This window comes from Camelina sativa, chromosome 5 (genome assembly GCF_030686135.1).
Source record: "Camelina sativa cultivar CO46 ecotype springtype chromosome 5, ASM3068613v1".
In the NCBI taxonomy this organism is placed as follows: domain Eukaryota; kingdom Viridiplantae; phylum Streptophyta; class Magnoliopsida; order Brassicales; family Brassicaceae; genus Camelina; species Camelina sativa.
Window position 1 is genome coordinate 14,604,196 of NC_141884.1, and position 14,471 is coordinate 14,618,666.

General features: G+C 34.6%; 3 protein-coding genes across 7 annotated transcripts; 2 read left to right on the forward strand and 1 right to left on the reverse strand.

The window, feature by feature from the left end:
- Positions 1–490: 490 nt before the first annotated feature.
- On the forward strand, positions 491–5,543 carry LOC104786865 (beta-galactosidase 8). Of its 3 annotated transcripts, XM_010512318.3 has the most exons (19): positions 491–844; positions 956–1,012; positions 1,100–1,330; positions 1,456–1,551; positions 1,676–1,788; positions 1,882–1,948; positions 2,040–2,132; positions 2,232–2,375; positions 2,531–2,619; positions 2,697–2,802; positions 2,946–3,033; positions 3,116–3,234; positions 3,316–3,477; positions 3,577–3,779; positions 3,875–3,984; positions 4,094–4,194; positions 4,310–4,737; positions 4,818–5,163; positions 5,257–5,543. In XM_010512318.3, the coding sequence occupies exons 3-19, from the start codon at positions 1,163–1,165 to the stop codon at positions 5,362–5,364; spliced, it is 2,541 nt and encodes an 846-aa protein (XP_010510620.2). In that variant the 5' UTR covers positions 491–844; positions 956–1,012; positions 1,100–1,162; the 3' UTR covers positions 5,365–5,543. The 3 variants fall into 3 exon arrangements, with proteins under 3 accessions (XP_010510620.2, XP_087306207.1, XP_087306206.1); XM_087450080.1 differs by lacking the exon at positions 491–844 and having other exon boundaries at positions 929–1,012; XM_087450081.1 differs by lacking the exons at positions 4,818–5,163; positions 5,257–5,543 and having other exon boundaries at positions 584–844; positions 4,310–4,741.
- A 1,417-nt stretch (positions 5,544–6,960) lies between these two features.
- On the forward strand, positions 6,961–11,982 carry LOC104786867 (zinc finger CCCH domain-containing protein 24). 3 transcript variants are annotated; one of them, XR_015556999.1, is made up of 14 exons: positions 6,961–7,809; positions 7,926–8,018; positions 8,100–8,291; positions 8,385–8,457; positions 8,603–8,735; positions 8,811–8,964; positions 9,047–9,130; positions 9,221–9,343; positions 9,458–9,634; positions 9,716–9,850; positions 10,029–10,126; positions 10,210–10,526; positions 10,631–10,873; positions 11,258–11,982. XR_015556999.1 is itself a non-coding variant. In XM_010512319.3 (13 exons), the coding sequence occupies exons 1-13, from the start codon at positions 7,138–7,140 to the stop codon at positions 10,875–10,877; spliced, it is 2,496 nt and encodes an 831-aa protein (XP_010510621.2). In that variant the 5' UTR covers positions 6,974–7,137; the 3' UTR covers positions 10,878–10,981. The 3 variants fall into 3 exon arrangements, 2 of the variants coding, with proteins under 2 accessions (XP_010510621.2, XP_087306208.1); XM_010512319.3 differs by lacking the exon at positions 11,258–11,982 and having other exon boundaries at positions 6,974–7,809; positions 10,029–10,124; positions 10,631–10,981; XM_087450082.1 differs by lacking the exons at positions 10,631–10,873; positions 11,258–11,982 and having other exon boundaries at positions 6,974–7,809; positions 10,029–10,128; positions 10,214–10,524.
- LOC104786868 (uncharacterized) lies at positions 10,881–11,654 on the reverse strand. The gene has a single exon (XM_010512320.2). The coding sequence runs from the start codon at positions 11,652–11,654 to the stop codon at positions 11,022–11,024; it is 633 nt and encodes a 210-aa protein (XP_010510622.2). The 3' UTR covers positions 10,881–11,021.
- Positions 11,983–14,471: the final 2,489 nt, after the last annotated feature.

Genomic DNA, 14,471 nt, shown 5'->3' on the forward strand with positions numbered 1-14,471 from the left:
AGTGTTTGGAGCTCTCTGGCGGTGACACATCAGCTTTTTCTCAAATGTGCTTTTCTATTTATATATAAGGGATTAGGAATTAAGTTTCTTTTGATGAGTTGGAGATAATTTAAGGGTAATATACTTCTTTTTATAATTAATTATAATAATTATTGAAAGCTTGTTATTTAAATTATTACGATAATAATACTAACATAAATATAGTATTTTGTTTTTATATGATTTTGTTAATAATTTATATGTTTTTTTTATTTTTATGAACTTTATATTAATTGATATGTTTTTATAGCCCCTTTAGAATATTTTATTTATAATAATTTTAAGAAATCAATATTTATATTAATTTTAAGAAATCAATATTTACATTAATTTTAAAAAATTAATATAATTTTGACTTGTATATTTATAAGTAAATTTTAGTGAAATTTTACCTTATTATTATTCTGTTAATTGTTTTTAAAATAAATACAATATCATATAGGTATAATCTATTGATATATAGGGATGTCACTGCGCCTAATTTAAACCCACCACGTGTCTCGTCCTGTCCAACTAATTAAAATCATTCATTCCGGTCCACCGTAACAGAACAATGCTGAGAAACACTCGATAACGCCCCCACCACAACACCCTTCTCTTCTTCTCTCCTTTTATATAACTCTTGCGTCTTCTCTCGGCTACTTACTAATACTACCACTACTTATACCCGCGTCTTCTTCATCACTCTTAAAACAAAATCTTAATTAATTAAACACTAATCTTTCGCCATTAATCTCATTAAATCCGACAAGAAAATGCAATCGCAATGCGTATACGCTTGAGCAAACAAAAAAAAAAAAAAGTGGTAAATCAATATAATCATATCCAAAATCCAAACAGTGAAGCAATAGTTTTACCATATCGAAAGCGAAAGCAATTGTTTTACCAATTTTTTTTTTTTTTTTTTTTTTTGAAGAAATCTGTGTAGGTTTGTGAGATAATGCAGTAACACAAAGCGGTGAAGCAACACCAGGTGAAGCCAAAAAGCAAAAAAAAAAAGAAAAAAAACAAATTGATGCTTATCTCTGTTTACAAGCAAATTCGTGTTTATTATATATAGATTTTAGTAAGAGCAACAACGGAATCGAATCAGCATCGATCGATCTCTCAAAGGAAGCAAATAATGGTTAAAGGAGGAAGGAAGATGAAGATGATGTTACTACTTGTTCTTCAGATAGTGGTGGCGGTTACGGCGGCAAATGTAACGTACGACCACCGTGCTTTAGTAATCGACGGGAAACGGAAAATTCTAATCTCTGGCTCTATTCATTATCCTCGGAGTACTCCTGAGGTAACTACAACGCTCTTGTAACGCATGTGACAGCCTGTATAATTAATAACAAACTCTATTTTGTTTTTTTTTTTTCATTTAATTGTGAATTTGTTTTTTTTTTTTTGTTGGTTTTGGTGTTGCAGATGTGGCCAGACCTGATACAGAAATCTAAAGACGGTGGTTTAGATGTTATCGAGACGTACGTGTTCTGGAGTGGTCACGAACCGGAGAAAAACAAGGTCGGTTCGGTTTTTTTTTTTTTTTTGTATTTTTCCCTTGATTATCTTTTTTGGATTTTTCGGATTTTATTTATTTTTTGGATTCTGTAAGTTTTCTCTGATTTTATAATTTTTTTGTTTGCAGTATAATTTTGAAGGAAGATACGATTTAGTGAAATTTGTCAAGTTAGCTGCTAAAGCTGGTCTCTATGTTCATCTACGAATTGGTCCTTACGTCTGTGCTGAATGGAATTACGGGTAAAAAATTCGGGTTAAATCCGTCTTCGGTTTGATTGATTTATTAATATCACTTGAGTGATTGTTTTTTTCTTCTGTGTGTGTGTGCAACAGTGGTTTCCCAGTGTGGCTGCATTTTGTACCTGGGATTAAGTTTCGAACTGACAATGAGCCGTTTAAGGTAAATGGTTTAGGTGATGTGTCATTTAAATTTCGTTTCTTTAGTTGTATAGTTTAGTTGTTAGAAGATGGGTTTGGTTTGTGTGTTGCAGGCGGAAATGCAGAGATTTACCACCAAGATTGTTGATTTGATGAAGCAAGAAAAGCTTTATGCATCACAAGGAGGTCCAATCATTCTCTCTCAGGTTATTATTTATCGGAGAACTAATTGAAAAATCTACTTGTTGTATTGTAACATTTCTTAGGATTCTCATTTTTGTGTTTTTTTTTTTTTTGGATGTTAGATTGAGAATGAATACGGGAATATTGATTCAGCGTATGGTGCCGCGGCGAAAAGTTATATCAAATGGTCTGCTTCTATGGCTCTTTCACTAGATACTGGAGTACCGTGGAACATGTGTCAGCAAGCAGATGCTCCTGATACCATGGTGAGTTTCTAATGATTCTAACTACAGAGTAATTAATTGAATGTGGTAGTAGTAAGTTCTTGGATAGGTAGTGTGTCAAATTTTGTGGTGGTGGTGAGTCTTTCTGATTGAGACTTTCTTGCTGTTTGTTTGCTTTTTTCTTTCTTTCTTGGTAGATCAACACATGCAATGGTTTCTACTGTGACCAGTTTACTCCTAACTCAAAAAATAAACCCAAGATGTGGACAGAGAACTGGAGTGGATGGTGAGTCTCTTGCTTTTTTTTGCCTTAGTAATTTGTTTGTTTCCAAATATGCCATTTGACTTACTTTCTTGTACCAGGTTCCTTGGTTTTGGAGATCCTTCGCCTTACAGGCCAGTTGAAGATCTTGCATTCGCAGTTGCACGGTTTTACCAACGAGGTGGAACTTTCCAAAACTATTACATGGTAATAATAAACACAAGAAGCCAGTTCTTTTCTCTATTAAGTTCCACTTTCTCTACTCTATTGATTACTCTGCCAGAGTTCTGTACAAGGCAATATTGAGAAAAGTGGTTAGATAAGTTTTTTTGGTCTTGTGTCTTGTTCAGTATCACGGTGGAACAAACTTTGATAGAACAAGTGGAGGACCCTTGATCTCTACTAGTTATGACTATGATGCTCCAATTGATGAGTATGGTATGAATTCTAACTGGGGATGTCTTTTGTTTTCCACTAAAGTGTGTGGGTTAGTGAAGAGATGTAATCCATTTTGTTGCAGGACTTCTTAGACAATCAAAATGGGGACACTTGCGAGATCTACACAAGGCTATCAAGCTTTGTGAAGATTCATTGATTGCCACAGAACCTACAATTACATCTTTGGGTTCAAATTTGGAGGTAACTATACCTTCGTGTCACTCGGCTGCTTGGAAATGCTCTGATTTTAATTCGAAATATGTAATATTTTGTCTTTTATAGGCTGCTGTATATAAAACATCTGGATCATGTTCTGCTTTTCTTGCAAATGTTGGCACAAAATCTGATGCAACTGTGACTTTCAATGGACAATCATATCACTTGCCTGCATGGTCCGTAAGCATCTTGCCGGATTGCAAAAATGTAGCTTTCAACACCGCAAAGGTCTGTTTAATACCATCTTAAAACTGTTAAGCTTTTTACCACTTACCATATTGCGCTTAGAAACAACTGACTACTTTTGATATCTCTCTGCATTTCTAGATCAATTCTGCAACTGTGTCTACCGCGTTTGCTCGTCAATCATTGAAGCCTGATGGTGGTTCATCTGCGGAGTTAGGTTCACAATGGAGTTACATTAAAGAACCTATTGGTATTTCAAAGACTGATGCATTCTTGAAACCTGGATTGCTAGAGCAGATCAACACAACAGCTGACAAAAGCGATTACTTGTGGTACTCGCTAAGGTAGAGTAGGCCTAGTCCATTTTCTCAGTAATTTCTCTTCTTCCATTCCTTATGTTAGTTAACAGAGCTTTTCTGTGTGTTTCAATCCGTAACAGGATGGATATTAAAGGCGATGAGACTTTCCTTGATGAAGGATCTAAAGCCGTTCTTCACATTGAATCTATTGGTCAAGTGGTCTATGCTTTTATAAATGGAAAACTTGCAGGTACATTATTATTACTCTGAGCTTTCAAAAGCAGTTGAAATTAAGTTTGGCACTGAGTTTCTTAACTATACCAATGATACGTATTGCCTACACACGTTTGCGGTTGCAGGAAGTGGACATGGCAAACAAAAGATTACTTTAGATATCCCGGTTGATCTTGTATCCGGGAAGAACACAATTGATCTCCTTAGTGTGACCGTAGGGCTTGCGGTACGTTATCTTCGTTTCTAATCTGCAAAACATTTTTTGTTTTGCGTAAGAATGATGGTACAAGATGTTTTCTAGGCAGGGTTAACTCAACCAACGTATTTTACTTATTCCTCAGAACTATGGAGCTTTCTTTGACTTAGTGGGAGCAGGTGTAACCGGACCTGTGACACTTAAAAGCGCAAAAAGTGGTAGCTCAGTAGATTTGGCTTCACAGCAATGGACTTATCAGGTTGGACTCAAAGGGGAAGACACAGGTTTGGCAACTGGAGATTCTCCTGAATGGGTTTCAAAGACTCCTTTGCCCACTAAACAGCCACTAGTTTGGTACAAAACAACATTTGATGCTCCTTCTGGAAGCGAGCCAGTAGCGATAGACTTCACGGGTACAGGAAAGGGTATTGCGTGGGTGAATGGACAGAGCATAGGTAGGTACTGGCCAACCAGTATCGCAGGAAACAACGGTTGCACAGATTCATGTGACTACAGAGGATCTTACCGTGCAAACAAATGCCTCAAGAACTGCGGAAAACCTTCACAGACGTTGTAAGTACTAATCTTCACAGATGTTATCCGGATTAAACGCTTCTATGGTAAGCCTAAGTTACTGCAATGTTCTTTTGTAGGTATCACGTTCCTCGCTCGTGGCTAAAACCGAGCGGGAACACACTTGTTCTCTTGGAAGAGATGGGAGGAGATCCAACACAAATATCATTCACGACAAAACAAACAGGAAGCAGTCTGTGTCTGATGGTGTCACAGTCTCATCCAGCGCCTGTGGACACATGGACTTCGGACTCTAAAATCTCTAAGAAAAAGAGAACCAGGCCGGTTCTTTCCTTACATTGTCCTGTCTCCACTCAGGTCATATCTTCTATAAAATTTGCAAGCTTCGGTACACCAAAAGGCACTTGCGGTAGCTTCACCCATGGCCATTGCAACAGCTCGCGCTCTCTCTCACTTGTTCAAAAGGTCTTAATCTCACTTTTTTCTACTCTTTTTATCTTAACGACATTCATTTCCTCTCGATTTATTTATACTTGGGAGTGTGACATATGATGTCAGGCATGTATTGGTTTGAGGAGTTGCAATCTTGAAGTCTCGACTAGAGTCTTTGGAGAACCTTGTCGTGGCGTTGTGAAGAGCTTAGCTGTTGAAGCTTCTTGTTCATGATCTCCCTAGTTCTTTACCTCCCGCAGATTTGATATTAATGAAGTTTGTAATTGTTGAAAATAAAGCAAATGAAATGGATAATAATATAGCTTTTATTATATGGTCTTTGAATCCAATATTTGTAGATTCTTACACCAAACAAAAGGTTTATAGTTTATACAGTACTACTAGGTTTGATCCCGCGGTGTTTTCAATATATTTTCTTATTTTTTTTATTTTTAAACTTTTAAATATCAGCTGAAGTAATATAATATTTTTTTTTGATGTGTTGGTATATTTTGCACATAATAATTCGTAACTTAATTAATTCTAACATATGTTTATAAATATACGATATTTGAAATAAGTTAATAGTTTAGCGTTGGTTTAATAGTTTAAAGTTCAAATCCATCATGCTACAGACCCATCCCTCAATAGGTTTAAAAATTGTTAGCCCGTAGAAAAATCATCCTACAATTAGTATGTGTTTTTGACCCGTGGAAAATCAAAATATTTGTTTTTATTGAAATATTTAGACTCATAGTTGCATCCACCCAACATACTTTGGTTTAATTAATAGGTGATTAAGATGCGATACAACGTGGTATACCACTTTTCAGTTTAAAACATAATTTATTATTTCAGTACATATTATATTCTTAGAATTAAAAGATGAGCATATGTTATGTTTTTAATATATTTGATGTCATTTACGCTGTTAATTGTAAAAACTATTATAATTGAAAAAGTAAGAATACTATATTTTCAAGTAATAAGTGATAACCAATTAAATTTATTAATTATCTAAAAATCCAATGCTTTTTGCAAAAAAAAAAAGCACAAATTACATGATCCATTTAAAAAAAAAACAGATATTTTGTTCTATTTTTCTGTGCAAATCTTTTGTTCTAAATTCGGTTCAACATAAGATCTAGATTTAAAATAAACAACATCTTTAAAAAAAAAAAAAAATACATGATTCGTTTACAATTTTTGGTTATATGATTTTTAAACTTTATTTCAACACTTATAATATTTTTTTAGTTTAAAATTGAATCATAATACTTGTCATTTAACAATAATACTTGTAATTTAATTTGTTTATCATAATACTTGTAAGTCTAATTTTAAAGCTACTGTTTATGTTTTAATGAAGAAATTTTAAAAAAGTAAAACAATTAAATATGATATACCTACAGCCAATAACAATTGTCCTACATCGATTACACGTTATGACCATATAACTTATATGATAATTAATAAGATTAAATATAAAATATATTATATTTTGTGTTGGGGTAAAATAAAAGTTAGCCGAACAAATAGATACCTAACCAAAATAATAATAGTTTGGTTTTCACAATTAAGGATCCAATTAAACATCCATGCTAAACACGCGGATCTTAGAATCGAGTATTGGATCTTTTAATGAATTTTTGATAACTCAATTATACCCTTGTCAATTTCAATTAGTCATCTCTATTAAGCATAATTGAGTGGCAATTGAAGTAAATAAAACCAACATTTTGGATATATTCAATTTTGTACTTCTCTTTTAATAGTATTTTTAATAGTATTAAGATGTGTCGGTAACTTACTAACTTTAGTAAAATTCTCATACATAAATTACATATGATAAGATTGGGAGACAAAAATTGGTATAGAAACTGTAAAACTAAATCGAAACTAATTAATCAGAAGATTGGACCATCTAAACCGGGTAGGGTTTATGGTCTGAATCTCTGAAACGATTTGAAACTCCTTCACTTTCTCGAGCATCAACCGCCACTACCAATGGCGTCATCACCATCAATCGACGAGCTTCCTTCGTCCGCCGCCGAAACCCTAACCTCCCAGACTCCTTCCACTACCACTGAACCACTTACAATGGAAACATCATCAATCGAAATCAACGAGATTCCATTAGCCACCAAAACCCTAACACCTCCTCCTCCGGCCGAGCCAATTCCAATGGAGACATCATCAATCGAAGATCTTCATCCTGCTCCCGTCAAGCCAATTCAATCGTCCGACTCAAATCCAACGGATAACATCGAAGCCGTCGGGGAGAAACGGAAACGAGCCGATGACGAGAAGACCGATCTCGAATCGTCGGAGACGAAGGTTACTCTTTCGCCGTGGTGGAAGACGAGTCTTTGTTCTTACTTTAGGCGTGAGGCTTCGTGTAGCCATGGAAACGAGTGTAAGTACGCTCACGGTGAGGCAGAGCTCCGGATGAAACCGGATAATACTTGGGATCCGACTTCTGAGCGTGGCAAGAAGGCCAAGGCGATGAAGATGACTGAGCAAGAAGTGAAAGAAGATGAAGAGGTTTTGTTCACTGAGCAGATGATGGAATCAATAGATGATGATGGCAGTGTTTTTGATTTGTCGCTAAGTAAATGTTTGGTGCATTTACCTAGAAAATGGCAATCGGATGAATTGAAGACCTTCTTAGGAGAGCAGGTAAATAAAGTCTTAGTCTTTGGTTTTATATGAATTTGAATCAAAGGTGTTCATGTTAGTGTAGTTAGATAGAACTTTGCGAATTCAGTGATTGATTCATTCATTCATCTTTGTAGGGAGTTCAATATAAGTCTGCAAAGAAAAGAAGAGGAATGATGGTTGGTTTTGTGACATTTGAGAATGCAGAACAATTGCAGATCGGCGTGGAGGTTGTTTATTTTGTTGAGCTTATGTATTTTGAGTTTTATCAGAGAATGTTGTTTCGTTAATCTGTTGAATTTTATTTGCAGATTTTGGATGGGAAAACTGTTAATAGCAATAATTTGAAGATCGCTGATGTTCTTCCCCGTACATTCGACAAAAAGGAAACGAAAAAATCGGTTAAAAGTGCTCGTGAAGCTGTGACACCCTTGGCTGACTTGTCTTATGCGGACCAGCTTGAACAAAAAAAGGCTTCTGTAGCGCAAATGCTGAAAAAACTGGTCAGGAACTTTCTCATGTTTAGTGTGCATTGATGTTTGTTCGTTTTCAACTTCAACAGAGTGATATTAATTGGAAATATAAATTCTTGGCAGGCGAGGAGTGCGCGTAAAGCTTGTCCAAATGGGGGTTCACTTCCAGAATGGGTCCTTACGTCTAGAGACAGAGGTAAGATAACTATCCATTTTTGAGTTCTTGGATTACACTTCTTAGCTGTTTGTTGGTATATCATCTTTGAAGTTTTTAATTGCATCATGGCAAACTGAATACCTGTGATTGGGTGGGTTTTCTAATTCATACATAAAATATATAGGTGGTCTTTCATGCAATCTCGAGGGCATTATAGAATCACCGATAACAGATGGCTACAGGAACAAGTGTGAGTTCTCGGTTGGATTATCTGTTCTTGGGAAGCCAACTGTTGGATTCAGTCTAGGAAACTTTTGGTAGACATACTTTCTTTCCCTGAAACTTGCGTTTTTCATATTGTCACGGGAAAAACTAATGCAAGATATTTCCAGTGCGGGTGTGACAGCAGTCGAGGAGCCTGTGAATTGCCCCAACATCTCTAAAATTGCTATTCAATATGCTTCAATCTTTCAGAAGGTTATAGAAAAATCAAAGCTCCAAGTTTGGAATAGATTTCACCATAGTGGGTTCTGGCGACAGTTCACGGTATGTGTATTGCAGGAAATGCTGTTATGTTATAGCTCAAGCATGAGCATGACTTTTACCTAATTAATACTTTTCTTATTAGGTTCGAGAAGGGAGGAAACCCGGCGTGTTTTCAAATGATGAAGATGCCGTTACAAGAATTGCGGAGGTTATGCTTATTGTTCAGGTTTGTGTCTTGTATGGTATTCGATGTTTTTTCATCCATCCTACTATTATTTCTTGTTTTAATTTCTCTATCTCGTGTGAAACTTTTCAGGTCTGTTTAACTGGTTCTGATGAGGCAGAAGTGGCAACTGAGTTTAAAGAAATGGCGAAAGCGTTTGCTGAAGGAGCTAGAGCAAGCTCTCCAACTCTTCCTCTGACTGTATTAGTTGTTCAGGTGGTTACTTTTCCTCACTTTTTATTTAATCAAATTTAAAGAAAATGTATAATACAGTTTCCTTGTTCTTCAGTCCCATTTTGTTATTAACTGCCTCTATCGCTTCTTTCTCAGAACCACACAGGAATATCAAATGTTGCACCACCTGATGCTCCACTGCAAGTGCTGCCTATTCCAACGTCAGATAATGGGATAAATCAGGAGCAGGACACTAATGTCTTGACCGAAGCTCGGATTCATGATCATATTAACAACCTTCGGTTCAGCATTTCCCCAACAGCATTTTTTCAGGTAATAACTGGATTTTCACTAACAATACATTTCTAAATTCCTTTGAATATTGTTTAATTGATTTGAAAACTAAATATCCAGGTTAATACTGTCACAGCAGAAAAGTTATACTCAGTTGCTGGAGACTGGGCTGACCTTGGTCCCGACACTTTACTCTTCGATGTATGCTGTGGAACTGGAACAATCGGGCTTACACTGGCACATCGTGTTGGCATGGTAAATACTCTCCTATTTGAACTTGCAAAACCGATTAGTACCAATCCTAACCGTGTCTATTGATTTGGTTGAAGCAATTATACTTTTGTTTAACTACATCTGGTGACCAAAACTATAAAAGTGGGTACAACTGGTTCTGTGTTAAAGGTTTTGGTGCTAACCTATTACGATCTTACAGGTAATTGGCATAGAAATGAATGCTTCGGCTGTAGTAGATGCCGAACGGAATGCAACGATCAATGGCATTAGCAACTGCAAGTTCATCTGCGCAAAGGCGTGTATTTGACAATAACATATCTCGTAGTTGGTTCCATTATCTTAATATTTATTCATTGTAGTTTGTTGGCTTTGTTATACAGGCAGAGAGTGTGATGAGCTCTCTACTTAAACAGTACTTCGACGTGACTGAAATGGAAGAAGCTAACGATAAACAAATTCCCTCAACAGAAGAAATGTCAAACTCAGAGCATGTAGCTGATCAAAACCTACCTCCTCCAAACACTGGAGTAGAAGACCTTCAAGATAATGCACAGAAGGATTCCTCGTCCATAGAACCGGAAAACTCTATAAAACCACAGTTCAAAAACGTGGTTGCTATAGTTGATCCACCTCGTTCTGGACTTCATCCAGCTGTAATCAAAGCTCTTAGAACCCATCCCCGGCTAAAGAGGCTTGTGTTAGTCCCTTCTCTAAAAACTCACTACCACAGACTCGGTTACCTCGACTCTGTTTCCTTTCTTTGTTTTAACATTAGAATTGCCGATCTTTGCTTTGACGCAGGTACATTTCATGCAACCCCGAAACGCTAGTGGCAAACGCGATAGAGCTTTGCACGCCATCTTTTGATGAAGCGGATAGAGGAAACAAAAATTACCGAGGGAACAAGAGAATAGGCATTGCCGGTTTGGCTCGACGTAGAGCGCAGTCAATGCCAACTTCTGAGCCTTTTAGACCTGTCAAAGCCATGGCCGTTGACCTTTTTCCCCACACTGACCACTGTGAAATGGTAATGCTCCTTGAGAGGTAAGAATATGCAATAAACTCTTTTAAGAGAATGATGTAGCACCAAACTATTTTTTGTTTTACATAAAACACAGTTTAAGGATTATATATGTTTTACATTTTTGAGAAGTGAAACAAGTTTTTAAAATCCAAAAAAAATATGGCTCTTTTAAAGGAACTCTCCTTCAGTAAAGTAAGTGTAACGTGCTCTGGCCATGTTATCTCTTCGTTTCTTGTAAACAAGAGCTCCGATAACAATCGCTCCTACTCCCAATATTGTTCCAATGGCGATTCCGGCTTTCTTCAATCCACTCATTCCGCTATCTTCACCATTTGTGTCCTCGAATTCATCGCCGCCCTCGTCGCTTGCTTTGATGTCATTTGACATCCCCAATTCCGGTGCAGGAGAAGGAGCATACTCTGTTTCCGGGTCAGAATCATCATTGTCGTCATCGTCATCAGATGGAGCAGGAGCTGGTGCTTGTCCAGGAGATGATGGAGATGGTGACGGAGCGGGGGGAGATTCCGGCTGAGGAGGTGGCGGTGAAGGTGATGGAGAATCTGCGAAGGATTCAGGTGATGAAGCTGGTGGTTGAGGGGAATCTGCTTCTGGTGAAAAAGACGGTGGCAGAGGAGAATCTGCTTCCGTTGATGAAGATGGTGGCAAAGGAGAAGAATCCTTCAAAGATTCATGTCCCGGCGAGACAGCTGGTGACGGAGAATCCTCCTGAGCGTGCGCAAATGCAACAGTTAGGAGGAGATACATTGACAGCATAACAATGAAACCGAGCTTTTTCGCCATTGTGATTCAATGTTTGATCGATCAATACACCAATTGGGGAATTGCTTTTCTTGTTACGGAAGAACAAAGGGGAGGGAGAGAATGATTGATTATGGAAGAAGCTAAATCAAAATAAACAAATACATGTTTCTGTTGAATTGTACAATTAACAACTATGTAAAAAATTATTTTATTTTCTTTGATCCACCCATGTCTAACGCATTACGCAGCGTTCAGATTTCAAACTTGGATGCATGTCTTATTTTTTTTTTCTCCTTTCTATTTATAACACTTTGATGATGTACTTATGCCATTTTTTAATACATTTTTTTTTTTGTCTGTTTATTAAATCTACAAGTCGTGATATATATATATATATACAACCCGAACAAATGTTTTCCTCATAGTATAAACATTCTGACTGCTGATTAGCTTAGCCTTAAGTTTAACTGGTAGGAGTTTTGGAGCTATTATATTGATTCTGTTCTTAAAATTAGTTGTCAAGAAATAGTTTTCATTTATCTCAGTTCGAATTACTAAAAATATATAGATTGGAGAAAGTTAATCATATATTTATTCTGAATTATATCATTCCAAACCATTATGAGGTCTATAACGATAGGCCACAAAATATAGCCCTAATTGATAATAAATTGTGTTTTCCAATTTTCACTATTGATTTTATTATTTTATTATATTTCCACTAATATTCAATATATCTAATATAAAAATCTAAGAAAAATATTTCATATGTGATATAGAAACCTAATTATGTATTTTCAAATATTTTATAAAAGTTTATCTAATAAATTGCCACTTTGAAATTTGAATTATAAATATTTAATTTAGTACATTTTGAAATTTGAATTATAAAATTTTCAAGGCAACTAATTAGCACAATATTCAAAGGAGTTATCTAAACTATTATTAAGTGTCTTCTTACACTTTTCAGATTTTTACATATAAAATCACCGAGTTAACTCTCCATGATCAGACGATCGCTAATAGCAAATATAGTAAAAAATAGTTTAAACAGATATTTTATGCAATAAAATTAGAAACTTCAAAAATTGTATGAATATTTATTTTGGAACTCTCGTATGACTCTATCAGTGACTTTTATTTTATATGATTAAACTTCATATTTACATGCAAAGTACGGTTATTTAGTTATGCCATATAAAAAGATATAATTATACATATCAAATGAAAAATAGGCAGTTGTAAAAAAATGTTTTAAATTAGGGGTGTCAAAATAGGTCAATATTAATGAGCCAACTCAATTCAACTCAACTCATGAACCCTAATGAGTTGAAATTTTTGACCCTAATAAATTGTTGGGTTAAATAAGTTGATGATTAAATAAGTTAATGAGTCAAAGAATTTGGTTATAAAGGGTTTATGAGTTAACCACTAACCCATCAATTTTTTCATTATCAACATAATATCATACTATCATCATCATCATCATAAAACCAACATAATACTATTATCATCATCATCATCATATTACCGTCATGTAACTATCATTGTCATCAACATTGTCATACTATCATCATCATCATCATATCTTCATAATCATATTAACATCACCATCATCATATCAACATATATATATATATATATATATATATATATATATAAACATTTTTGAAGTACATTTTTGGTTTATGCCCTTTAAGTTTTACTTATTTAATTTTTTTTTACAACATTAACCCCTAAAACAATTCCATAAATAACATTACAGAGAAACTCAAATACTAAACTTTCTTAAATTGATCAACATTTGTTACATTTATTGCCATAAAATCTTAACAACATCTATAAATTCCGATTTTTCCAAAAACAACTCTACCCATTAAAGTTTTAACCCATTAAATCTACAAAACTATTTTTATGGATGCTAGAATCTCAAATGTAAATGATATACAACAGATTTTTCATAACAAAAGTTTACAAGTATCCATAATTATATTAACATTAATAAATTTCCTAAACCAAAAATCCAATTATAAAATGTCACATTAAATATGTTGAAAACCCCCATATAATTGAACAATTCTTGGGTTCACTCCTAAAGTGAACCTCTTTCTTCACTTCTCCTATTTTAGCCAATGAGAATCTGACATGTCATAATACATTTAAGAACCTATTCATTCACCTTCTTATAAAATAAGGAAATAAAATCTGTAAAATTAAAAACTTAAACCGTTTATTTATAAACCCAAACCGATATATAATTTCATTCTAATTGTAAAATATAAACCCTAACCATCTCGTTTGTAAACCCAAACCGACATATAATTTTATTCTAATTGTAAAATCTAAACCCTACACATCTCATTTGTAAACCCAAATCGACATATAATTTCGTTCTAATTGTAAAATCTAAACTCTAACCATCTCATTTGTAAACCCAAACCGACATCTAATTTTGTTTGAATTGTAAAATCTAAACCCTAATCACCTTATTTGTAAACCCAAACCGATACATCATTTCATTCTATTTGTAAAATTTAAACCAAGCCAATATTTAACTTTCCTTAAAAAAAGTTATACAGAATTTGTTTCCTTAATCTGTTTTGCGTTTTAATTTAATTTTGATTTATTCTTTTAAATAATATAATGTATAGAAGATTATGATTGGTTGAAACAAGAAGGTTCACCCTAGGAGTGAACCTAAGTATTTCTCCATATAATTTGGTTTATTTTTTATTTTTTGAGGAATTACCAAAAAATTAAAATTCTATTAATTATCATAAACTATATATATATACATGGAAAAATTATAAAATATAAAAATATGCTAATTTGGTAAAACAATTAACATAATTAAAA